At 41.2% G+C, this 25,238-nt stretch overlaps 1 protein-coding gene across 7 annotated transcripts in view; it reads left to right on the top strand.

Annotated features, from left to right (window-relative positions):
* Positions 1 to 3,521: 3,521 nt before the first annotated feature.
* The window catches only part of PANK2 (pantothenate kinase 2), a 72,209-nt gene continuing 50,492 nt past the window's right edge, over positions 3,522 to 25,238 (top strand). For 3 of the 7 annotated variants that reach the window (XR_013484423.1, XR_013484424.1, XM_078149268.1), the window contains exons 1-5: positions 3,523 to 3,943; positions 12,709 to 13,061; positions 17,877 to 18,128; positions 18,715 to 18,893; positions 19,975 to 20,098. Coding sequence is in view for 4 of the 7 variants with exons in the window: in XM_078149268.1 (XP_078005394.1) it covers positions 3,610 to 3,943; positions 12,709 to 13,061; positions 17,877 to 18,128; positions 18,715 to 18,893; positions 19,975 to 20,098 (1,242 nt within the window). In the remaining 3 variants the exon portion in view is untranslated. Of the gene's footprint in view, positions 3,944 to 12,708; positions 13,062 to 17,876; positions 18,129 to 18,714; positions 18,894 to 19,574; positions 19,884 to 19,974; positions 20,099 to 23,175; positions 23,359 to 24,911; positions 25,038 to 25,238 lie in introns of those variants that run through there. The other 4 variants (XR_013484425.1, XM_078149267.1, XM_078149269.1 and 1 more) reach the window with 4 other exon arrangements.

Here is a 25,238-nt window from a genome sequence, read left to right on the forward strand (position 1 = left end):
AGGTGGTACTTATATGGATGATGGCAAAATCAAAGGTGTGACCAAGGCAAGTTGGTTGAGTAACTAAGTGGTTAGCCAGATTGAGGGAGAATTAATATGTATGTTGAAGTCCCCTAGTGTGAGGGCAGGAGTTAGGGAAGAGAGAAAGATTGTAAGCCACATATCAAACACATTGAGGAAAGAAGGAGTGACTTGAAGGGTCTGTAGACAATGTCTACCAGGATTTTGACTGCGTGGCAGATATGAACAACATGAACCTCAAAGGAAGAGAGTTTACTGAGCGGTAAAGAGGGGAAATCTGAAAGTGGCAATGGAGAGAGAAGGTGAAGCCAGTATTTCAAAGGATGGGCAGGGAGGGGGAGCCATCAGGAAAGCCAGGTTTCAGTAAGAGCTAGAAGGAAGCAGTGGGAGAAGAACAGATTTAAGATGAAGGGAAATTTGTTGCTTATGGAACAGGCATTTCAGAGGATACAGTGGAAGGTCTGAGTAGAGTTCAGATGAAACTCTGGGGTGGGAGGGTTGAGGAGGAGAACGAGGAATCCGGTGGTTGGGGGTGCAGTGGGGCTCAGATGGCAATCTACAGGAGTTCAGAGTCCCTGGGAAGTGAAGGATGCGACCAGGTGTGAGAATGTTTATCATTAAGTAGATGGCACCACTCCTCTACTGTCAAAGGACAGGTGCAGGGAGGCCTGAAGTTGAAGGCAGGGTTGGTCAGGATTGTTTAGTACATCTCCTTTTATAGATGGAGAAATCGAGTCCTAGTGAGGTGAAATGAGTAGTCCAACCACACTCAACCAAACTCTCCCTTGTAGCAAACAAGATCAGCTCAGCAAAACAAACTGGTATAGTTCTATGTCTGCTAGCACACGCATCCCTCCTCCTGCGAGTATACTCCACTTTTCAATGTGTTTCATCGTCAGTCCTCCAGAATTAAGATTGATCCTTGCACTGATCTCCTTTCTGATGTTCAAGGTTACTTTCCTTTATACTATAGTGGTCTCTGTGTATTGTTTTCTTGGTTCTGTTTCAAGTCATACAAATCTTCCAAACTTTCTCTGAATTCTTCACACTCATCTTTTGCTGTGGCCCAGCAGTTAGTATTCCATTCCATTCACATACCACCATTTGTTCAGGTATCACCCAACGAATTGTCTTCATGTTTCCTATGGATGGAGGGACAGTGCCTATTTGTTGGGGAAGGGAGCAAATAATCTGGTCAAGGAGATCCTTGTGCTTCTTTTAGGCAAAGAAACCTTTACTTTCTCCTTTCACCCAACTCTCAACAAAACTAGGATGGCACTTTTCCTACCCTGGGGAGGCTGGAGTTCTAACCCACCTCTTTCCTGGTGGTTGCCATAGAGACTAAGTTAAGTCCTTCTATTCTCTCCCAGTGCCAGGCACATCTCACCGATGCAGAAAAGACAGAAAACAAACTAACTCACTATGGAAGAGGCGTGTTTACAGCCAACAGGCCTTACAAAGGCCAACTAAGGGAAAGCCTGGACTGCCACCAGCCGAAGTCACGAATGATTGCCTACCGTTAGGCGGTTTGCCACTGAGGTGGTTGAAGGCAGCCTAGCTAGAGGTCCTTGGGATTCGCCCTTGGGAGGGGGATCTTCTGACGAAATGGGAGTCAGGGAGAAAAACAGCTGAATAACATAAAAGTGGGACCTAAAGGGATGGGAGTCTACTGGTCAGGCTCTTTGAAGAAGGGCTTCATTCTGGGTGTCTCCTTGTCTAACAGCCCCCACCTTCCCCTGGAAGGAAGGAAACAAGCATTTATTAAGCACTTACTGTATACTAGGCACTGGGCTAAGCACTTTACAAATATCATCTCATTTAATCCTCTCAGCAACCCCAAGGGGCACTATTAGTAGCCCTATTTTAGAGTTGTGGCAGTGGTGAAGTGACTTGCCCAGCATCACATAGCTAGTAAGAGTCTGAGGCTGGATTTGAACTCAGGTCTTCCTGCCTCTAGCTCTACAGCTCTATCCACTGTGCAGCCTAGCTGCTTCTCTAGAGAATGAATGGGCTGAGGAAAGGTGTAGGGCTCCTTCCTTGTGATGGGAAAGGTAGAATGGGACTTCCGAGGGAGAAAGCTGCTAGGCCATGATTTGTGGAGGAGGGCAGGAGAAGAAAATTCCTGTAAACCCAAGTAGACAAATATTTATAAAACTGGGACATTCTGTACCAGGCTCTGTGCTCCATACATGGCCTCCAAAGTAAAAACCAAACAGGGCCCTGCCCTCCAGGAGCATGCATTTTACTTTCAGAAGGGAAGGTGATAAGGAGTGGGAAGTGGAAGGATAGATGTGATGAATTTTGAGGTGTCAGAGCAGATGGAGGGATTACAGGGCAAGCGTTGCTGGGAGGCTTTGGTCATTTTTGTGTTTATTTTGTTTGCCTAGGTCTGGAAGGGCCATGGTTCTGTGAGGGGCCGGCTGGGTTGTAGAAGTTTTCTGGGAGTGGTGCTATTATGGGAAGCTGAGGTTTTAGAAGGTGCCTTTTGGGGATAGATGAGTTTATAAAAGGCTGGGTTTTGGAAGTTGATTTTGAGGGGCAATGTAATAGGGAGCTGGGGCTTGGGAGGTCATTTTTGCAAGGATTAGGTTATGGGAGGCCGGTATTTTGAGTTTTGGGGGCTCGTTATGTCATGGGGGGCTGGGTTATTTCATAACAGGGCAGGCTTTTGGAAGTTAACTTTTGAGGGCAAGACTATTTGGTGGGGGGTGGATTTGAGAATTTTGGGGGGCTGGTAACATAGGAGCTGGAGTTTTAGGAGACCCTTTTTGGGGTGAGGTTATTTTGTAAAAGGGGCTCGCTTTTGGTGGCTAATCTTGGGGTCTTTATAGAGGCTTGGGGTTTGGGAGGTCATTTCTGGAGAGATTCAGGTATTGAGGTTTTTTGGGGTGGCGATATTGGGGTTTTAGGAGGCACATTTGAGAGGGGTGAGTTTACAACATAAAGGAGCTGGATTTTGGAGGAAAATTGGAGGGCTGTGGAGGGGATGGAGTTAGGAAGCTATTTTTGGCGGGAGTCCTGGGGTTTTAAAAGTTTCGGGGTGACGTTATTTTAGGGGGCGGTTGGTTATTTTTGGCAGGTGACACGATTGGGGGGGGAGAGTTTGGGGGAGGGGGCGCCTGGCGGGAAGGGGGCGGGCAGATACCGCCGAGGGGAGGGAGCCTGGACTAGGCGGGAGCGCCGAGTTCCACCTCCTCCCCTTACAGCGGTCTTCCCGCCCACGGGACGATGGGAGGAGGGGACACGCTCCAACTGGGTCCACCCTCCGTCGGTCTCCATCCTCCGGAGCTGATTGGACAAGAGCGAGCCTTTCTCCGTCCCCAACCCACCCCCTCCTTCCCCTCCTGCTGGTTTGCCTCCCTTCCCCCCTCCCGCTCTGCTCCTCTGCCATTGGATAGAGATGCAATCATTCTCCCCCCCACTGCGGGAGCCCATTGGGCGGGCCGCCGCGATTGGCTCGCTGTGCGCCGGCGCACAGGGAGCAGGCCCACGGAGGGCGGGGCGTCGGCTGAGGTAGCGGCGGCCGTGGAGGAGGAGGCGGTGGGCACGGGGGGCTGGCTCGGGCGGGAGAGGCGGAGGCTGCGGCTGATGGGAGCGGGCCGGCCCGGGGCACCCATGGAGCACCAAGGTAGGGCCGCCGCCTCAGCCGGCGCCCCCGCGGGGCCGCCGGACTCCGCGTCGTCCTCGTCCGGAGAGCCGGGGCCCGGGGGGCGGGCTCTGGAGCCGTGGAAGCGGGAGCCCGCCCGCCGCCGGGCCAGCAGCACCTCGGCCGCCTCCTCGTTGTCCTCGCCCGCCGCGGCGGCCGTTGACAGCCAGTGCCAGGGAGCGGCGGGCGGCATGAACCGGGAGCGGCCGAGCTCCTACAGCGGCGCCACGCACGGCACCCGCCAGCGCCTGGAGAGCCTCAAGAAGAAACGGCCGCGTAAGTGACGCCCTGCTCTGCCCTGCCGGCCCCTGCCCTCAGGCCCCCTGCCTCCTCTAGACCCAGGCCGCCGTTTTTTTTTCCCGCGCGCGCGCCCCCGCCCCACTGCGGAGGCCGGCGGAGACGGGGCGCGCCCCCGCCCGCGTGCTCGCGCGTCCGGGTGCCTCGGGGCCGCGCGCCGGCGCGCGCCTCTTCTCCCTCCTCTGCTCGCCACGCCCCTCACGGGTCGCTCCGCCCACCCCCCCCCGCTCCCTCCTTTCCCCTCCCTCTGCTTGCCCCGCCCCCTCCCTCTTACCCCCTCCTCTGTTCTCCCCACACCCCTCTCCTCCTTCCCTCTCCTTTCCTCTCCCTCTCTCCCCCCGCCCACTCTCTCCCCTTCCCCTGCTCTCCCCACCCCCTCCTGTGCGCTTCCTGCCCCTCCCCCACCCAGCCCTCCTTCCCCCTCCCCCGCTTTCCCCGCCCCCTCCTTTCCTCTCCCTTCCCCCTTCCTCTCCTTCCTTCCCTTCCTTCCTCCCCCACCCCTTCCCTCTTTCCTCCTCCCCTGCTTTCCCCACCTTCTCTTTTTCCTCTCCCCTACGAAAAATCCCGAATCCCTTTACCTTTAGCTCCAGTTTCTGGGGGTCCCCGTTTTCTCCCCTCCTTTTCCGCTGCTAATCTCCAAAGTCACCTGGAGGGGTGGGGGTAAGGTGCATTTGTGTGGGGGGGGTGACCCAGGCAGTGCCTTGGCCGAGTTGGATGGGACTTAGGGGTCTTTAATTCAGTCCCAGCCTTGAGTCGCTCGTGCATCCTCCCCATATAGTTTTTTCTGGGGTGAAAGATCTGCCTGGACTTGAGAGCTGGGCTGGGAGCCCTCTCCATGAGGAGGGGAGCTGTGCGGGGGTCTCCAGGGCCTCAGCACCGGCGGAGGGCCTTGGGTAGCCTAGCCCTTGGTGCCCTTCGCCCCAGCTCCCCCGCCCCCCCCAGTCCATTGACCCTCGAGGTGGATCTCCTAGCGTTTCCCTAGATGATTGATTTCCATGGGATTAAAAATCCTTTCCTTAAGAAACGGACTTCCTCCCGGGTGGCGCTTGCCGTTTGAGCTGCTCCTGTTCTGAACTAGGAGAGACCATTTTTGCTCGCTAGAGTCCCTTAGCCTTTCTCAGCTGTCTCCTTTGAGATGTGGATCATGTTTCCCAGAGTTTTGTTAATGTTTCTCTCGAAGCCCGACGAATGCTTCTAATCTTGTGGATCCTGTACATCAGAGCCTCACTTACTTTTTCCCAGTAGACAAAGACCTATATCTTGAATACTGCATCCTGAACCCAAATGATTCTTCCCATAAGTCTGTTTTGTGATCTAGTTAGACATCGTTCCCCGACTCCCGATTCTTTAACCCAGGAGAAATTCTGTTTATATCTCTGCTTTGATGAAACTAGTTCTTAATTCAGATGTGGTATTTATATTTACAGTAAAAAGACATGGCCTCACAATGAGATTTTTTTTTCTTTTTCCTATAATTTCCATTACATGACACTAAATTTTCTTATTTTAAAATGATTAATTAGAAACTTAATATGTAATAGAAAAATGGCTAGTTAAACTTAATAACCACATTTAAATTAATTTCAGTGCATAAAACTTAACTTTTCAGTCGCTTAGTCGGGATTCTTTGTCCTGACCAAATTTTTGGTGCAGAATATGAGGGAGGAGTGAAAAGAGTCGTCAATATTTTATCTAAAGGTATTAATTTTATATGGTCTCCATGAGCTATAATTTTATCAAACATTAACATTTCATTTGATCTCCGAGGTTAGCTCTGTGAGTGTAGATCTATTTTGCATTGTAAAGTTGAATGTTTTTACTGCTAGTCTTTTTCCTTCCTTATCTTAATAATACAGATTCTGAAAGATAGAGTGAAGAACTATATTTACTCCAATTAGGTGATAAAAATAAAGTATTTCCTTAAAGATTCTGTAATGCTGTGGAGTCCTTCATCCATATGGAGAAGAAACAGCGTTACTGTAACTGGACTTGTGATTTAGAATGAGGACCTTCCAAGTGAGGAATTCTCTCTACTCCTGCAAATTGGCGGGGGGCAGATAGTATGTGACACGGTTGGGACTTGAACTCAGATCTTCCTGGCTTCTATGTTTGTTTGTGGGTATGGATTCTCAAGGACTTAGTTAAGAAGTAGTGTGGTGGCCCACTGTTTTGTGCCCATTTGCTTTGAAGTGGAACTGGACCCGTAGGTATTTGGACTTTGGTCAAACCCTGTAAGAATGTGGACATTTGTTTTCATAAGCAGGTTAGAATGTTTGGGGATTTGTGGGGTGACTTTAAAAAAGTGATTTTAGGAAGTGAGTTTATGCATATCTAATGCAGTAAATGCCTGCTGTCTATATTTGAAGTATTTGCTCTTGTGTGTGAGCATGACTTCCTAATCCCGCATGAAATTGAGGGAAGAAACTCACAGCTACTACACTACATGTATTCTAGAGAATGAGTTTTGGAGGATATGGTTATCAAGCTAGTGTTTCTTTCCAGCTAGATCAGGTGAGTCATGCTCAGGAGAGGAACAACCCTTTGTTTATTTCTTCAGATGTTCTTTCCTTACCTGAGTGATAAATCAGGTTACCTTGTTGGGCCGACACTAAACTGGAAGAAAACCATTTGTGCCATGTTGCTGTCCTTGCCTTACTTACTTGCCTAAAAGAATTGTTGACATTTGAAACTTTATAGAACTACATAATCATGTGTTGGAAGTGTGTGTGTGGGGGGGCGGTGGGGTTTGATACCAAATTTTATTTTGCTGGTTTTATTCTGTTGGATAAATGACTGGGAAATGTGTTAGATTTCCTTTGGTTGTTGATCTGTCATCCTCCCTCTTCTCATTGGTGTGTTTATATAAGGGTGAAATATGTGGCTTTTAATTTGCTGGCTCCTACCTCCTGCTTTAATGTTCAAGTTACCTGAATATGTAGTTGTTTTTTTTTCCCTGAATGAGTTAGCTTATCTTTCCCTTTAAATTGGGCCTTGCACTATTTTTTAACCTTTCTTTTCCCCCATGTTAAATAAGAAATGTTATTTGCTCAGGGAGTATGGTGTACCTTGCTACCCACTCCTGGTTTTTCACTAACTTTATGTTTTAAAGTTGTTGCTTAATCATCCTGGGTCTCAGTTTCCATCTGTAAAATGAATAGAGTATGTCTGAGGTACCGTCTAGCTCTAAAATCCTTTGAGTCTGATTCTGGACCATCAGCCATATATTATTTTAATTTTTTAAAATTTGCCTGCTTCTCCTTTGGTATCTTCTAGGTGCTTGGTAACTTTATTGCTGCCAGCTCTTCACTTAGTATTTATTAGCTGCTGTATATGCAGTAGGCATTATGGAATATTAATAAATATGGTTTCTGTCATACAAGTTTATAGTTCATTTGGAGAGAGAAAACTAATATATGTGAAATAGTTAGAACAGGTAAGTGCCTAAGTGAGTGACATAAACTTAGAAATGCTGAAGGAGTTTTGAGGAGTGGAGAGAGGGGCGTTCACCCAACTAGTCTGCACGGTATTCATGGAGAGGCTAGGACCAAAGCTGCCCCCATGAAGATGGGTAGTATTTCGATGTGGAAAGAGTAGCTAGGAAGAGCACACCAAAGAGAGGAGGACAGAAGGAACAAAGCACAGAGGAGGGACAGGCATGGTTTAGGTAGGGGATGATGATGAGACTAACGTTTTTCACTCTTCTCTGTGAGAATTTGTTAAAGCATACTGTGGGATAGGAGGTGCTTTCATGCCTTCTCACTGATAAAAATTAGCGTGCAAGAGTGTAAGTCTTTGCAGTGAATGAGAAGTGAGAGAAGAGTATGAGCTCACTTGGTACAGGGATAAGATTAGATATACTAGATAATTGAGGACTGAGGCAAACCTTTAAGGAGTTCTGATCTAGGAAAGCAGTGTGTGACTAGGGGTAGGATGGAAGCAGGAAGGCCCACGTGGCATAGAGATAGGAGTGCAGTCCAGGAGCTTAAGCTTCTATGGCCAAGCTTGTTGCAGTATGCCAATTCAGTTAATGACATGGTTTTTAAAATACTGCACTCCTTGAGATGGCTTTTAACTCTCTATCCTAGAAAATGAGCCTCAGAAATTTGATTTGAAGCTTGAACATACCAACTTAGTAGACCGTTGTTTTCTCATCTTGCTATTACTACAGAGCCAGGAATTGTGCCAAGTTATAACATATTGGTTGAATTGGGGCAAAGAGGAGCATGGTGAAGCATGGATATGTTGTGAGATGCCATGGTCCTTTGCATTCTGTTGCTATGCTCCATTTTAGTTGAAAACTCTAGCCAGCACTTGTGACAAAATGAGTGGAGCATTAAAGAGGCTTTGTTCTTTTAAGTGGGGTGTTTTGCCAGCTTTAAATGTACAGGAACCCAAAGCAAACATGGCCTGTCATCTTACAGAAATGAAATAGGAATATAAAACATTGACAGTATTTAAATATAGTCAAAAGGAAAGTGAATTATGCAGTGGTAAAATGGTACAGTGTATTGTATTTTAGGGTCTTCAGTGGTCTGCATATGAATCATGCGTTCGGGTAATAATATGGTTCCATGTTTCAGTATTTCTGCCCTCTTGTTTATCTGGAGAGAGGACAAGCAAAAAGAACTGTATATTATGTTATCAAAAACTTCTTACTTAAACCTAAATTATAGAGAAAAGAGGAAAAAAAACCTAATTCAATACTATAGGCAGTCAAAAAAGGGGAGGGCAGGAGGGATTTCCCAAATTGGCTCTCTGAATAGCAGTGAAGATATTTAAAGCTTTAATCCAGAGTCTCTCAGGATTCATAACTTGATGTCTCCTTATCCTTGTATAGTAATTGTCTTTTTGAGTCTTAGGGAGCATTTTTTGCTTCACATGCTTTTATGCTGGTAATTGGAACAGTTAAGATGTATACTCTGAAAAACTCATTGCATTGTTTTTTTTAATGGTGTTATACTGTGCTTCTTTTTCCCAACAAAAGCTTTATTGGAGACTGATGTTATACCACATGCAGTGTTGTATAAACGTTGATTTCTTGATTTACTACCCTTTTTGTGGAAGCGGAAATAATCGTCTCTCATTATTTGGTTACATTGTATATTGCATATTGAAGCTTAATGGTAATATATATGGATTATACCTTTTCCCTAAGGTTGGTAGATATGCTTTTAAAAATACTGGGGACATGAACTCAGTATCAGTATGATGAATTGTATACTTTCCATTGAGAAACAATTTGGAATATAAGGGCCTTAGTTCATTTAAGAAAACTTAGCTGTTCCAAAGGGAAAATTCTAGTGGAAAGAAACACTAAAATTCTACAAAAATTAATGGAAGGGCAGCTATGATACTTAATAAGTTAAAAGGAAATCTTTCAGGGAGATAAAAGTGTGAAGATTAATTGTTTTTATTTTATAGTTTTGCAGCTAACAGCATATCAAGGACAATTACGACAGCTTTGGCTTAGATTTTGGAGATATGAATAATAGATTTATTAATGGTGTTTTGACTTAACTTTATAAAGCAAACAATAGTTGTAATATTTCTTGAGCCCTTTGATGAAACATTAGGAAATAATAGAACTATAAGTTACATAGAATAAATTTTAACCATCAAGAAACTTCGTTCCTAATAGACCTTTCACTGTGTCATTCATTTCTTGTGAGGATGAACAGCCTGACCTATTGTCAGGATCAGAAACCATGAAAAGGCATATATAGTAACTTGTTTATTATCCATCCTTTTCCCTTCAGTATCTTTTTTCTTTGATACTGAAGTATTTCTACTTTAGTTTTTCTGAGAAATTCCACACATGAAACTATTTTGATCTTTCATTTGTCAAAAGCTAGGGTGCAGATGTTTCTGAATTCTCAGGTATATGTAGGTAGCCATTTTCAAACAATAAAGAAATCTAACAAGTTCTAGAAATGTATGTATTTTAAAGTTTTACAGACTTAGAAACTTAAGGTAGGAGGAATTAGTTTGATTGATGTAACTAACAGATATGGGAGGTCCCCAAAATGACAGTGCAGTTTTAAGCTATTAAAGCATAAAATGGTTATAGGACATCTTGTATTATTAAACAGACATTACATGTTGGCGGTAAATAGCATTCAGATTTTTAGATCCATTTGTATAGGGACACACTCTTGATGTTTTTCTTTTGTCAGGTGAGTAAAATTCTGGAATTTTAGCAAGGGTGAGTTTTAATAATGCTAAATCTCTAGTCTTCCATTTTACATATATGAATAAACATCCAGTCATGAAAGGGAACCCTAGATAGAGCTTTTTCCACATTTCATATATCCATGTGATGGCTGCAGAACATACATTTTTAAAAATACATATTAGTTATATTCTTTTTTACTGCAGGGTGGGAGAACTGATTTTAAAGGTGAATAACTCCTAAAATGATCTTAAGTCTAAAGGAATGCAAGTTGGGACCCAAACCCTTTCTACCATTTAGAAATGATTTAACTTTCCTATTAGTTCTCACTTTCATACAAATTTCATTTTGTATGGCAACTTTCTTTTGCATTGTAACTAAAATAATTACCAATTTCTCAGTTAAATTGTGAGGTCAAGTAAGAATTTTTTTTTCTTGAACCATGTTAATGGAGTATTTTGGAGAGATTGTATAGCAGATTTTGTTTTGTGGTATGAATTTGGCTAGATTTTGAGGGAGTTTCAGAGGATGGGAGAAGAAAATAGCAAAACTTTTGTATCTTCCTTATAAGTTGATAAATAAAACAACAGTATGTCATTTAGTTCATTGTTAACCTTTTTATATGTAATATTAGTGTAAGATCCTTGAGTTGAAGGGAACAATTTCACTTTTGTTTTCTCTCCCGGCACATAGTAGGTGCTTAATGAATGTTTGTTGATTGATTGATTTGTATTTTAATAATGCTGCCATCACCTCTGTTTACATGATCCTTTGTGGCAATGCTGCATTGCCTATGAAGGTAATTTTGTTCTGATTCGATGATCAGTGGGGCTTTAATGAGGCAGATTGGTGACATGGTGGATAAGAGTGCCAGGCCTCGAGTCAGGAAGAGTCGAGTTCGAACTTGGCCTTAGACACTCTATCTGTGTGACCCTCAGCATGTCTCATAAACCTCTATTTGCTTCAGTTTCCTCATCTGTAAAATGAGGCTAATAGCTCCCAGGGTTGTTGTGAGGATCAAATGAGATAATATTTGTAAAGCACTTAGCACAGTTCCTGGCACTTAGGAAGAGCTATATAAATTAGTTGTTTTTATTATCTGAGCAATGAGAGTGAGGCCAAAGTGTTGTGTAGCCTTGGAGGAACACAGGGAAGATGTGTGGTGTGTTACTTTTGGCTGATTCTTTTCCGTATTCACTGTTTTCCAAGTATATTCTTTGCATGTAGTGGAAAGTGTGCTAGATTTGGCATAAGGGACCTGGGTTGTATTCACAGGTCTGCTCCTTACTACATCAGATGTTTCTGGGTTTAGTTTCCTCATCTGTAAAATGATCTCTTCCAGCTTTAAATCTTCTGTCCTGTGAATTATAGATGCTGGCAGCTTTCTCCATACTTTTCTTTTCCGAGTCTTCGTACTCAACTTTGAAATCCTCTCTTTAGGTAAACTGAGCCTGCACAATCAAAATTCAATTCCTATTGTTAGTAAATTTTTGCTTAGACTCTGCAGACTTAAGCCATGGCATTTTTGACATCTTCTGGTCACCTGAGAGGACAATTCAACGCACTAGAACTTAATTTAGTACTACCCTTACTCCCCATTAGTTTGTGGTTAAACTAGAACTATATAGATCTTCCCTTAGACTGATAGGGAGGGACAATAGTTAATGTACTAAATCCATTTTCCCAAATGTTTATATTTGTGATTTGTTATTTTAGATATGTTATAGAAACTGTTTGACTATGAAATGTAACGTTGTTTAAATCATCCTATTAGAGGTATAGAGAGTGCTAGTTTTAGTTGCTAAATTTATATTTATTTATTTGTTTGTTTGTTTTTGGTGAGGCAATTGAGGTTAAGTGATTTGCCCAGAGTCACACAGCTAGTGAGTGTTAGGTGTCTGAGATTAGAGTTGAACTCAGGTCCCCAAGTTTCTAAATTTGATCTTTGTGCTAGATTTATTTGCTTTTTTATGTGATTCTGAGATCTCATTTCAGCATGAGCTTTTCCTTATGCTCTGAAATGAGTTTCTGTTTAGTTGTTTTTAGACCCAGTCCTGATGGATAAATTTTAACCGTCTTACTCAGAATCACAGTATCTTCTTGACTGTTAAAAGTTAATTAAGGCAATAGTTAGAGAAAAGCTGCCTTCGAGATGACTTTTTAAAGTCTACATTCTGTTCGATTTGAATATGACTTTTTGAATTTGATGTTTTCTTGATTTGCCAATTAAGTATGAAAATGAAAGGAACTATACAATTTAGATGTAAAAATATGGATAGTTCAAGAGGTTCCATTTAATGAAGTGTTTTAAGTTTTGACCTTTTTTCAATAGTGCATTCACCAAATAGTGCCTATACTAAGAGTATAATAAGTATAATAAGACTATTCTTCACAATTGTGTTGAAAATAAGGCAATTAAAATTTTTGCAATCCACAGTCCCCTTGTAAACTGCAGGGAGTGAACAGAGATTGCTTAGTTTAACTGGTAGGAAGGAATTACAGTTTATCGTTGGTTATTGCAGCTGCAGAAAAAATAAGAATTTTTTTCTTTTTTTCCCTTTTATTTCCCATTTAGTCTTTCCGTGGTTTGGCTTGGATATTGGTGGAACCCTGGTCAAGCTGGTTTATTTCGAACCCAAAGATATCACTGCTGAAGAAGAAGAAGAGGAAGTGGAAAGTCTTAAAAGCATTAGGAAATACCTAACCTCAAATGAGGCATATGGGTCCACAGGCATTCGGGATGTCCACCTTGAATTGAAGGATCTGACCTTGTGTGGACGTAAAGGCAATCTACACTTTATACGTTTTCCTACTCATGACATGCCTGCTTTTATTCAAATGGGCAGAGATAAAAACTTCTCAAGTCTCCACACTGTGTTTTGTGCCACTGGAGGTGGAGCATACAAATTTGAGCAGGATTTTCTTACAGTATGCATTCTTTTAGCTTATATACGATTTATAGTTTTATAATTTGTTTTAAAATAGTACTGGAGGTAATGGTGGAAGCAGTTCCATCTGCTTAATTAGTTTTAAGTCCTAGTCTTCTAAATTTAGCTTTTTTTCCGAGTCAGGTTCAAATTAAAATTTGATTTGGCAATAAACCAATAGCAAAAGTAGGACTGTTAAATAAATGCAGCTTTTTGGCTTCCTGTTCATGTATGATGGCAAGAATCAGAGCCATTAAAGTATAGGTCTCTATGTGGTGAACATATGAAAAATTAAACAGGGAAAGAAATACTTGAAAAGCCGTTTTCAAAGCTAGACCATGTATCTCAATCGATAATCTGTACTGCCCAAGTTATTTGTAGAATTGTTACCAAATGACTCAATGTTATTTAAAAAAGTCTATAGAAAACAGGCAAATATTAATTGAAAAAGGGCAAATATTGCCTGTGTCTTCAAACAAACAAGTATCTTAATAACTTTAGCCTACTCAGCCTCACCTAAATCCCGTGTTAAAAAGAATGTGGCAAACTTAATTATCTTTTAAACATCTTTTCCATTTTTAAGCCTTGAAGCTAATGTCCTTGTAAGTTACAGAGTGCAGACAAACAAAAAGGGATTTATATGCCCTTCCTTTTTGGTTCATTGAACACTGTGCATGTAAATACTGGGCTAGACCAGTGTTTGTCAGTGAGTGAGGTTGGGCATGTTAGTCTTTCTAGACCATAAGGACTTATTTTTGTTTTGTTCTCTGTTACCTGGGTGAAGAGAGAAAGAGAGAGAGAGAGAGAGAGAGAATGTGTGTGTGTGTGTGTGTGTGTGTGTGTGAGAGAGAGAGAGAGAGAGAGAGAGAGAGAAAGAGAGATTGGAAGATAGAATAAATAGAATCAGGAGATCTAGATTTTAGGTGTTTCGTGATTTTATTCAGACTTGGTCACCTTACCTGTAAAATGAGAGGATTGGACTGGATGGTTTCTAAGGACCTTCTAAGGCCCCCAGTATTCTAATTCTATAGAAAACATATGTAATGGAGGTTAGCAATGAGAAGATGAATGATTTGAGGAGGTGGATGAGATACCTGTTCTTCCCTTGCTCTTACATTCTCCCTGAAAAGCAAAAAATTTTTGGGTTGAATTGGCATATTGGTCTAAAACTTTTGAGCTTTTCTAGAGGAGAAATAAAGACTCAAAATGGAGACTGTAATTATCTCTGAATTTCCTTCTAATATGTTACAGTGATGATAATAGGTGACATTCACGGAACACTTTATATACCTGGAGGCAGCTGTGCTGTAGTGGATGATGTACCAAGGGCTTGGAGTCAAGACAACCAGAGTTCAAATCCAACCTCAGATACATATGGCCCTGGGGAAGTCATTTTATTTCTGGCTGCCTCACTTTCCTCATCTGTAAGATGGGGATCATAATAGCATATTCCCCCCTCTCCCCAAGGGTTTTTTGTGAGGTTCCAATGAGATGATATTTGTAAAGTGCTTAGCGTATTACCTGGAACATTTCAGGGGCTTAATAAATGTTTGTTTCTTTCTATCTTTTTCTCACTGAACCTGACAGCACTGTGGGCTGGGGACTATGGGGATTTTCTTTATTTTACAGGTAAGGAAAAGAGACTTCAAGAAGGGAAGGGACTTGGACCTTAGGCTCTGAGCCTGAGGCTCTGCTGTTTGAGTCCAGTTCTCTTTCTGTTGTCCTCCTCTGCCTCTTACAGACATTATGCATGTCAGCACTGGTCTCCTGTAGGGCAGGTGCTGGTAAGGACCCATTCATGCCCATAAGTGTGAAAATACAGCAAAGCAGAGTCATTTTTTTTGTAGTTGTGCCTTGAAAGGCTAAAACATAGACTTTTCGTTCAAGAAAAACCAGCATAAGTGTGTTTCAAAGTGCTTTGAATTATAAGGACACAAAGAAGCATCCGAAGTGGTGACATGTCTTAAAAAGAGGAGTATTTTTGTTTTCCTTTGGCAAGGAGATTAGTCTGTCTGATTACTTATGGCATCTGTAAAAGTCATTAGGGCCTACTTTTAATTAACCGTCATTCTGAGTCACCTAAGGGTAGTAAAATGGTTTACCTTGACATTTTAATCTCTACCATTACTGGTAAAAAGTGATTTGTGATTTTAGCTGTCCAACATTGAACCTTATGAATTATTTCTCTTTTTCTTTAAAAGCTAAAATGGTGAATCCTAAATTAAATTGCCTTTGAATTACATAGTTCCCAATTCCCCCTCCCCCCATGTAGTGACCCTTAGAGGTCCTCCTATCCCTTCTTTCAGTTGTTAGAATCCCATTAATGCCTCTAAAGTGGTTTTTTTTTCTTGTTTGTTTTATAACGTCATGAATACTTAGTGCTTGAGTGTTGGACTGTTAAACTGAAAGGTGATAATGAAGAGGGCAAATGTCACATGCTTGCCCTAACCCTGTTTTTCTTTCAAGGAACTTCTAAGATAACATTCATCACAGTTTGTTATGTGGCTGTCCAAATCATCTGGAAAATTACAAAAAACTCAGTTATCTGGAAAGGGTAGTCTACATAGAGCGAGCCCCACAGGGATTCATCCTGGGACTGATTTTATTTGGAACAAATATGTCTCATTTTACACAGTAGCTGTATTCCTGAAAAATTGTGGGGAAATCAGATTTGTCATTCAAAAACTGTAGAGTGTTCCAGAAGTCTTTGTGCAGTTAACTGTGCAAAGATTTTTGGGACGTATCCTGTATAGTAGTAAATGTGAAGAGGTAATAATAGAGTATGAAACCTTGTCTAATGCAGTAAAGGAACTTGAGGCTCATCACCAGAAGGTTAGATGAAAGACTGAAGTTTTTGACCATCTACTGAGGTGTGATACTCAACTTATGAAGTTGTGGGTCTTCTGAATTGTTAATGGAAAGGGAGTTAGATATTTAATACAATGTTGTGGCAATTTTTTAAAATGTAGATTCTATAGATAAATCCTCATATACATTTTGTGTAAATAGAGATGTTTGCATACCATTTTGAGTTTACTCAGTAGGGTGATGTGCCTATTCTCAGTAACTTGGATTAGTGAATTCAAAGTGTAAGTCATTCACCTGACTGCAGAATGATCCAGAATAGTATTGGTTTGTCAGAAATAGAAGGAACTTCAGTAGAGGTAAGTACAAGGCAGAAAACACTTCAGGACACCAAACAACCTTGAAAGGTAAAAAGTAGGGAAAGACTGGGTAGACACAATATGGCAGAAAAGTCATAATGGAGAGAGTTAAAGCAGAATGAGAGTTAGTCAAGTAATCTCTGAGCAGTGGAATGTTTGCTCTTTGGCAGTTAAGAATTCAGCTTAAAAAAAAAGTCTGAAGTATTATTGAGGGGTCAAAAAACAATGACTCTATAGGTCCTAGTGAAGTATAGTTAGTTGGTTTTGGTCTAGCAAAGAATATGAAGAAATATAAAAAGTCACTGATTAAGTTTTCCATCTCCATAAACAGTAATAAAGGTGTTAAGACATCAACAAAATGGATTTCTGTCAAGTATAAGAAAAAACTTCAAGTGTTTAATTAGTTGTCAGGAACTATGGAACCATAGGAAGTTTGACAGGACAAATGACCAATCATTTATCTTAGGATGTTCTGAAGGTAGTAGGTTATCTGTGATTTTTTCCTGAGGCATTTGTTGAAGTAGCATAGTAATGACAACAATAAAACATTTTCCCCATAAACCTTGAGCTCACTCCCACAAATAGACATATCCTCTCTGTGAAGAAGGGACATGTATAAGGATCATGTGTGAGGCAGGGAACAGTCATAGAAGAAGAGGAAGGCAGTTTGTGCCTCAGATCCCGAAGAGCTGCCTGTGTCTTCTGGTGGTGTTACTGCATTGACTCGGCCTCAGCTGGTCTCCAGCTCTTCATCTCTTTTCAGGCGCCTCAACTTCTGTCCGTCATCCCCAGAGGAGTGTCATACCTTAAGTGTGCTTCTCCTTGCCTGGCAGAGTTGTTAGCTCATGACTAGGGGACCAGTCCTCTCAGCCAGCTTACTCAAAGGCAATGGATCCATAGGCCAAGTTCACGTCTCCTCAAATTGTCTTATTGCATCCTCTGATTTCCTTAATTCAGCTCTTGTCTGGCTTAGGCCTGAGGACCACTTTAGTCGGTTCTTCTTTCACTTGTTAGTTTTGCACCTCTGTTGAAAATGCTTTTGGGTATATGTCTTTTAAACTGGGAAACATTTTGTTTAGATGATTAGAAATAAACTAAGTATCAGCAGGCTACATTCCTAACCTTTGAGGATGATTTCACCGTATTAAACTTCACTATACTTTAGCTGGCCATTGGTCTCTGCCCTTTTCAGTGAAAATATACTAACCTGAATAGACCCTTGGTCTGAAGTATGTGGAATTTAGTTATTCTGTTATAAATGCAATTATTTGTGGGTATTCTTTAGTAGACATGTTGCTTTAGTAATTTTTAAAATGTATTTTTCATATGAGGGAATTACTTGTTTTCTACTTGGCCACTTGATAAAGACACATTTGTTTTTGGCTGAAGAAAAACAGCTTAACAGACCTGCCTGAGCTGTCACTTGCAGAATATATTTAGGTGTGCAGAATGTTTAGGTTTCATCATACTGCCTAGTCTGTTCCCTTCCCCAAACAGATTGCCCTTTCTCTTCTATGAAACATCCATAAGTAACACACTTTCATGACTAGTCTTGGTGTCAGTGTGGGGGCAGGGGAGGAACTCTTGTTGAAAGAATTTGACTTTACCTTTAGCATTTAAAAAATCTGGCTAATTTTTTAATTTTATTACAGATAGGTGATCTTCAGCTTTGCAAACTTGATGAACTAGACTGCTTAATTAAAGGAATTTTATACATTGATTCTGTTGGATTTAATGGACGGTCACAGTGCTATTACTTTGAAAATCCAGCTGATGCTGAAAAATGTCAGAAGTTACCCTTCAATCTGAAAAATCCATATCCTCTTCTTCTGGTGAACATCGGCTCTGGGGTTAGCATCTTGGCAGTATATTCCAAAGATAATTATAAACGTGTTACTGGTACCAGGGTAAGGTCCATTAATAAAGACAGTCATCAACATAATGTTAACTCAGTTTTTAAGGTGCTGAAAAGTATGCTTTCGAGAACATTTTAAATTATTTTATCATATAATAGTTTCTTTTTTTTGTTGATCCCGAACTTTTTCCTTTAATTTTCTTAAAAGTTCAGAGTTCCCATTCATTCTTTTGACACTCTTCTTTTGTCCGAGTCTGAGATGATGCGCACATTGTGAGATTGTTCAGTTTGCAAAATGTGTAGTAGGTCGGTGTGCCAGCTGGAACACTTGCTCCTTCTTTACTTGTTGGCATGGATGAGTAAGTGGTGAGCATGGAGATGAATTGTCTTAAACATTAACATTTTTGTGTGGTTTGCTCTTAGATGTGACTGGCATTTCTGTTTCTGAATTCTTGGGATAAACGGAGGTGTGGGGGTTCATGATACCTATCTTGGGGAGGGGGAAGGTGTTTTTAGTTATATAAAGAAGTTCTTATTCTATTTCAGCCTTCAGTCTATACTTCAGCTTGAAGTATAGAGAGAATGATGCAATGTGTAATGTTCTTTTGTTTTGTTTTGTTTTGTTTTTTAATGAAAGCCTTGGGGGAGGAACTTTTTTTGGTCTTTGCTGTCTTCTGACTGGCTGCACCACTTTTGAAGAGGCTCTTGAAATGGCGTCTCGTGGAGATAGTACCAAGGTGGATAAACTAGTACGAGACATCTATGGAGGGGACTACGAGAGATTTTCATTGCCAGGCTGGGCTGTGGCCTCTAGGTAAGATTGGGTGTGGGGGGAGATGGGGACCCCAAAATAGTTGGGAATAAAATATTTTCATGTCAGCTTTGTGACTAGTTTTAAGTACTTGAAAATGTGACCATATAGCACTTCTTTAAATACAAATTTTAGATAATTTTTCTGGTATGTGATTATATCATAGATTATGGTTTCATTGTCTTTCCAGTGTTGAATTTGTATTACCCTGGTTATAGTTGTCCACTCTACCTTTTCTAGTACCATGATCATTGTAGGTACCTCCTCCTCATTCCTTTGTAGAGGTAGGAGGTTCCCATAACATTGTATGTTTTCAGATTTTCAGTATATTAATTGGTTTGGCTCTCATTGTTTCTTTTCATTTTTTTGTCTTTTTCTCTTGAATAAAACATTTTTTGTTATTGGCTAGGTCTCAGGGAAGGGGAAGAATACTAGAGGAAATTTAGATGATGTGAAAATATATCAATAAAAATTCACTTTAAAAATACATATAATAAAGGAAAAAGAGTTGCAAATATAACACTTGCTATAATTCCTCTGAGGTTTTCAGAGAAAGCTGATTGTTTAAATACCTTGACTTTAAGGAGTTCCAGAAGTATTGACTAGAAACCATGATTCTCCTGTGTTCATTAAACCTTCTTTATGGAAATGAGGGAATAGACATTTTTGCTTCTTTCTGGCCAGCAGGTTTGTGTTACATATCTTGCTGTAACAATCCAAATGGAAAAGCTTCAAGTGGTTCAGGGCTGTGAATCTTCTTCTCGGACCTTGCCTGAGGAGGCCTAATGAACTTCAGTGGATTGAGATGATAAGCAAAGAAAAGGCTCAGTTGAATATCTTGATTTTTCTATTGCTGATCATTAAAATTCCAGTGCAACCATATTATATAGCTGCCTATTTGTTTAGAATACCTTCATATTCTAGTTAACAGAAATATTTTTCTTTGGCTATTTTCCCTATAGTTTTAAAATAAAAATTTTATTTCTTTCAAAATTGAGTTTGACTGTACTAAGTTTCAAATACCTTTTGCACTGCCTTGTTTTTCCCCTCATATGGTGCTGGGTTTTCAATATTCTCATTATAGTTTTGGAAACATGGTGAGCAAGGAAAAAAGAGAGGCCGTCAGCAAAGAGGACCTGGCCAGAGCAACTTTAATCACCATTACCAACAACATTGGCTCAATAGCACGAATGTGTGCTCTTAATGAGGTAATAAAAAAACCTAACCTCTTTATTATGCTTTGGGAAAGAAAGAAGGCTTCCCACATGCTGTGGGGCATTTTTCAGGTTCTGGCATTAATGAGAATGAAAGTGACATTTAGGAGAAGGGGGAGGGAGAAGGAAGAAGTCGTCAGGTGCTCTGGGTGTTGGGGGCGGGCTGGCAGTGGGGGAGTGACAGTGAAGTGGGAAGGTAACAACCTGTCATGAGGTGGGGGAGGAAGGGGAGCGTGGAAACTGGGTAGATCACCCCTGGGAGACTCTGGATGGCCGCTCTCTCTTGGTGCTTTCAGCTTCTTTACAGTGCTGCCCTTGTTGCATTGATGTCAAGCAGCATTGTACAGGGCTATGAAAGAACCAAGACGGATCTTCACTTCCTTTGGGCAGTAGTAGTGTTCTGTAGCTTAACATCGAAGAAAGATTTAGTCTTTTAGGGTGTGCCTCCTACATTTGAGAATTCTGTTTGTAGTCAACATTTAGTAATCTGATCATGGGTGGGTTTGGAATCAGGAAGACCTGGGTTTGAATTCCAAGACATACTAGCTGTGTGACCATGGGTGAGTCACTTAAACCATCCCAGTTTATCGTCTGTTAAATGGGGGTGATACCTGTAGTATCCACCTCACAGGGCTGTTGTAAGGATCAGAAAACCTTAGAATGCTCCATATGTGTCATACATTAGCTTATTTTTCCAAACGGGGCAAGTTGTGAGAGGGTAGAGGAGAGACCAGTGTTCTGACAGCTTGTTGATAATGAATCTGTCACTCGGAGCCAGGTCTCATCTTACTAGCCGTACCTATTCCTCCTAGATTGTGCTAAGGCAGAACATATCTGGGTAGATGAGAAGAGGTTTCGGTGATCATGATGTGAGTCAGATCAGGGGAGAGCTGTACTTAAAAAAGGCAATGATAACTCCACTGTGGGGGTAGGAGGGTGGAAAGTAGAGGAGTGATGACCAGCTTGAGTCAAAGCAGGGAAAGTCTTTCTTGTTGGCACCTTGGCTTTCTCTACTTCTTTCCTGTATTTTAATACTTCTTCTGTCTAGGCCTTCTGGCTATTCAAGAATCCCTGTTACGCAGCTTCACTCAGGCCTTTTTCCTGTCTTCGTAGTGCTGTGTGTTCCAAAACTGACTTTGTGTTGTTCTGTCTGCTCCCGTAGGCCTTGAGAGTTTCCATTCCTTTAGTGCTTGATATGAGGAAAGCAGTCTGATGATGTAACTGCATTATTGAATGGGACTGACGGTGCTACTTTTTCAGTATCCTGCTCTTTGGCTTGCTAACCCCTGTTCTCTGTTTTTCTTCCAATTGATAGTTTTTAATAGCTGTAGGCTTTAATTAAAATCCTACGTGGGACAGCTGGGTGGCGCAGTGGAGAGAGTACTGGCGCTGGAGTCAGGAGGACCTGAGTTCAAATTTGGCCTCAGACACTTAACACTTACTAGCTGTGTGACCCTGGACAGGTCACTTAATGCCATTGCCTAACGCTGTGCGCGTGGACACTCCCCCCCCCCCCAAAAGTCCTACATGCAAATTTTCGTTTATCTTAGAGGGAGATATCATTTGTCACCTTATTTTCTTAATGAGCCCTAGATGTCCTAATGTCTCCTTTGGGGACAGGTTTAGTGATCCATTTTCTTTTAATCAAGGACTGAAAAGAGGGTACCTGAAACCCCGTTGTTCCTGAGAGTTCCTGGTTGACGGGAATGCCCACTTCCTAATATTGGGAACTAAGAAGTTTGGCACGCAACTCCTGAAATTGGGTTGGTTTAAGACCAGAGTGTATCCTGGCTCAGTCTTTTAACCTCAAACTTAAATTTGGGGAAGGGGGAACAGAGCAATCACTATCTCTATTCTCTGCCCTTTCTGTTCTGCTTTCTCTCCTTTTCTAGACCTTCCCCTTCTAGCCAGTTTTAGAAATCCTTGCTTTGACAGTGTATTAACTTCATTTTTGTAAACGACTTGATACGCTGCACAGTGACAGTTATGTATCCCATTAAGATGTAGCAGATGAACGATGTCAATTTTATTTCAGTAATTTGGCTGTTTTGGTATACTCTTGACTACATAGTTTGCTCATATAATATAATCTTTCTTGCTTACAATTTTAAAATTAAAGTTAAAATTAGAAGTGAATAAAGGAAGTTTGGACCCAGGTATTTACTAACATCATGGATTTTTACAATTGGAAGATACCTTAAAGGAGATTTTCACATCCACCTCAAATTCCCTTTCCCTCCCCCGCCCCCCCCCCAGGTGAAGAAAGTGAGGAGAGGTGTCTTGCCTGAAGAGTGTATGTTAAGGTGAAAACTTAGATGAGCCCTGGACAGAGTGTCTGCTAGTTTACTTGTTCACTTCAGAAGCAGCTGTCATACTTGGTCAACATCAGGTTAGGCTCAGAGTCCCTGTTGTCTTCCCATTGGTTTTTCATTATGCTGTTGAACTCCAAGCAGTGTCGCTTGTTGTATGTAGACAGTCTTTGCCTTCTTGAAATTATTGAGTCCATTGCACACACACGTGACGGAAGACCCCTGTAAAGGACTAGCTTATGTGCTGTGTGTGCTCCGCATGGCTAATATTCAACTGTTGGCTGTTTCCTCACATAAGCTTTGAGAGACTAATGTCATACACATATATTAAGATGGATCCGTGATCTTATCAGTTGGGGAGTCAAGTCCACAAGCATTTATTAAGTGTTTACTATATTATAATAATAGTAACATTCATATAGAGCTTTACTGTGTGCTAAGCACTTTACAATTATTACCTCATTTGATCTTCACAGCAACCTTGGGAGTTAGGTGTTATTATCATCTTCATTTTATGAATGAGGTTAAATGACTTGCTCACTAAATGTCTGAGGTTGGATTCGAACTCAGATTTTCCTGATTTCAGGCCCAGAACTTTATCTACTGTGCCACCTAAATACAAGCTAAAAAGCAAGACAATCACTGTCCTTATATTCTAATGGGGGAAGATATTTCTATATTTTTTCTAACTATGCAGATCACAGTCTAATCCATGCTTTTGCCCATCCTGGGCATGTCCTTCCATAACTTCACTACATACAGGGTATCAACTTAGTGGACTGAAGGCCTTCCTTTCCTGCTCCAGTAGAGCTTTCTGCCAGTTCACCTGTCCTTCCTGATCTTGCCGTGTGAATTTTGCTTTGGGTGCTCCGGGCAAGGAACACATTTGGTGTTTCTCATTGGCTACGCGTTGCAGCCTACCATAAGTCAGCAAGCGTTTGTTAAGTGCGTACTCAGTACTGTGCTGGTTTCTGGGAGTATGAATCCGATGAATGACACGTTTTCTATTTAATGGGTTTTATCTTTAACCCGAGTGTACCTCTCCATCGCCCTCTACGTGATACTTATTTTTTACATTTCATTAAGAGTAGAAAAGTAGATTAGAGGAATGAATTAGATAAGCAAACAGACATAGCAGTCAAGTGTTTGATAACCCCAAGAACTCTGTCCACCAGGCAAGGGAATCTATTTGGTAAAAACAGGGAGAGAGCAAATAAGCTTGGACCAGTATCTTTTGCCATATGTTGCAACAAATTCCAAATGGATAATACCCTAAATATTATACGTCATACCAAAATAAAATTAGAGAATGGGAGATTATAACTTTGACAGCTGTGGATAAGGAAAGAATTTGTAACCAGTTAAAGGATAGGGTTTATGAAAATTTCTTTATTTGTACAAAATCTTTTAAATTTATAAAATCATTGATGGGAAGTGCTGGTTCCAGCCACTCTGCTGCGAATGTTCTCTCTACAAAGCAAGGACTTTGACATGTAAGGATCTCCTGGCTTCAAATGCTGTGATCCCTAATAAGCCAAGACCCTTTTTCACTGGAAGAATCAATCCTTCCTGATGATGGAGACTGTTAGATAAAATGAATTGGGGAGGCAGTTTTGCTATTTTACTTTTGTTGTCGTGTGTTTTTGGACAAGTTGCTTTTCAGTTTTAGTGACTGCTAACCTAGCGGTGTTTAGTTTTGGGAGTGTGTGGCTCTGTCTGTGAAATAGGATGCCCTCCCCCTCCACGCATCTTTTCACTTTGGAACCTGAGAAGTAGACATTTTTAAAAAAGGATGAGGACCGTGTATTTGAGAATATCCCGGATGTGACTTCATGAGACCTTCTCACTTATATCAAAATATTTATGAAAGACAGGTGCTTTGAATTCCATTTTAAGGGTTACCGAGGTGGCGGAGTGGGTGGAGCACTGGCCCTGCAGTCGAGAGGACCTGAGTTGAAATCAGTTCCTCAGATACTGAGTGGCTGTGTCAACCCTGGACAAGTCACTCAACCCTGATTGCCTCCACCACCACCAAACAAACCCATTGCATATCAGTGTGTTTCTTCTTTCCTTCTAGCATGAATTGAAATTTGCTTATTTTAATTTTTTATTTTTTTAAAGTAGTATAAGAACTCAGAGAGGTATCTAAGATAATTTAGTCTGACACCCTTTGTTTTTATAGATAAGGGAGAGGAGATAGAGATTCCTACCTGGAAATTTGGGTATACCATATTAGACAAGGCTACTTTATGCAGAGATATCTTTCCGCATTTCTGGCATGCTGTGAAATATGGGGGCTTCGAACTGGGAAAGCCTCAAATATAGAAGCTCATAAACAGTAACATCAGCCTGGCTCTTTAAAATTCTTTTAACTCCCCCCCCCCAAAAAAAAGGTTACCTGATTAAATAGATGACAAAAAAAATGCTGTTTGGGTGTGGTTTTTAAAATGGTATGGAAATCATGTTGAAACCTAACTGCCTTTTTTTAATGTGCTCAGAACATTAACCAGGTGGTATTTGTTGGAAATTTTTTGCGAATTAATACCATTTCCATGAGACTTCTTGCATATGCTTTGGATTATTGGTCCAAGGGGCAGTTGAAAGCACTTTTTTCAGAGCATGAGGTAAGCCTATTCAAAAAAATATTAATAAACTAAAGTGCATGCCTAATATTTTTCTTTTTTAAAAAAATATGGGAATAATATATTTTATTTTTTAATTTATAATTTATTTGTTTTTAGTTTTCAGCATTCACTTTTATAAGATTTTGAGTTTTAAATCCCCCCAATGGTATGCAATCTTGTATAGGTTCTACTTATACATTC

The sequence above is a fragment of the Phascolarctos cinereus genome, unplaced genomic scaffold (genome assembly GCF_003287225.1).
Source record: "Phascolarctos cinereus isolate Bilbo 61053 unplaced genomic scaffold, phaCin_HiC Scaffold_2;HRSCAF=192, whole genome shotgun sequence".
NCBI classification, from domain to species: domain Eukaryota; kingdom Metazoa; phylum Chordata; class Mammalia; order Diprotodontia; family Phascolarctidae; genus Phascolarctos; species Phascolarctos cinereus.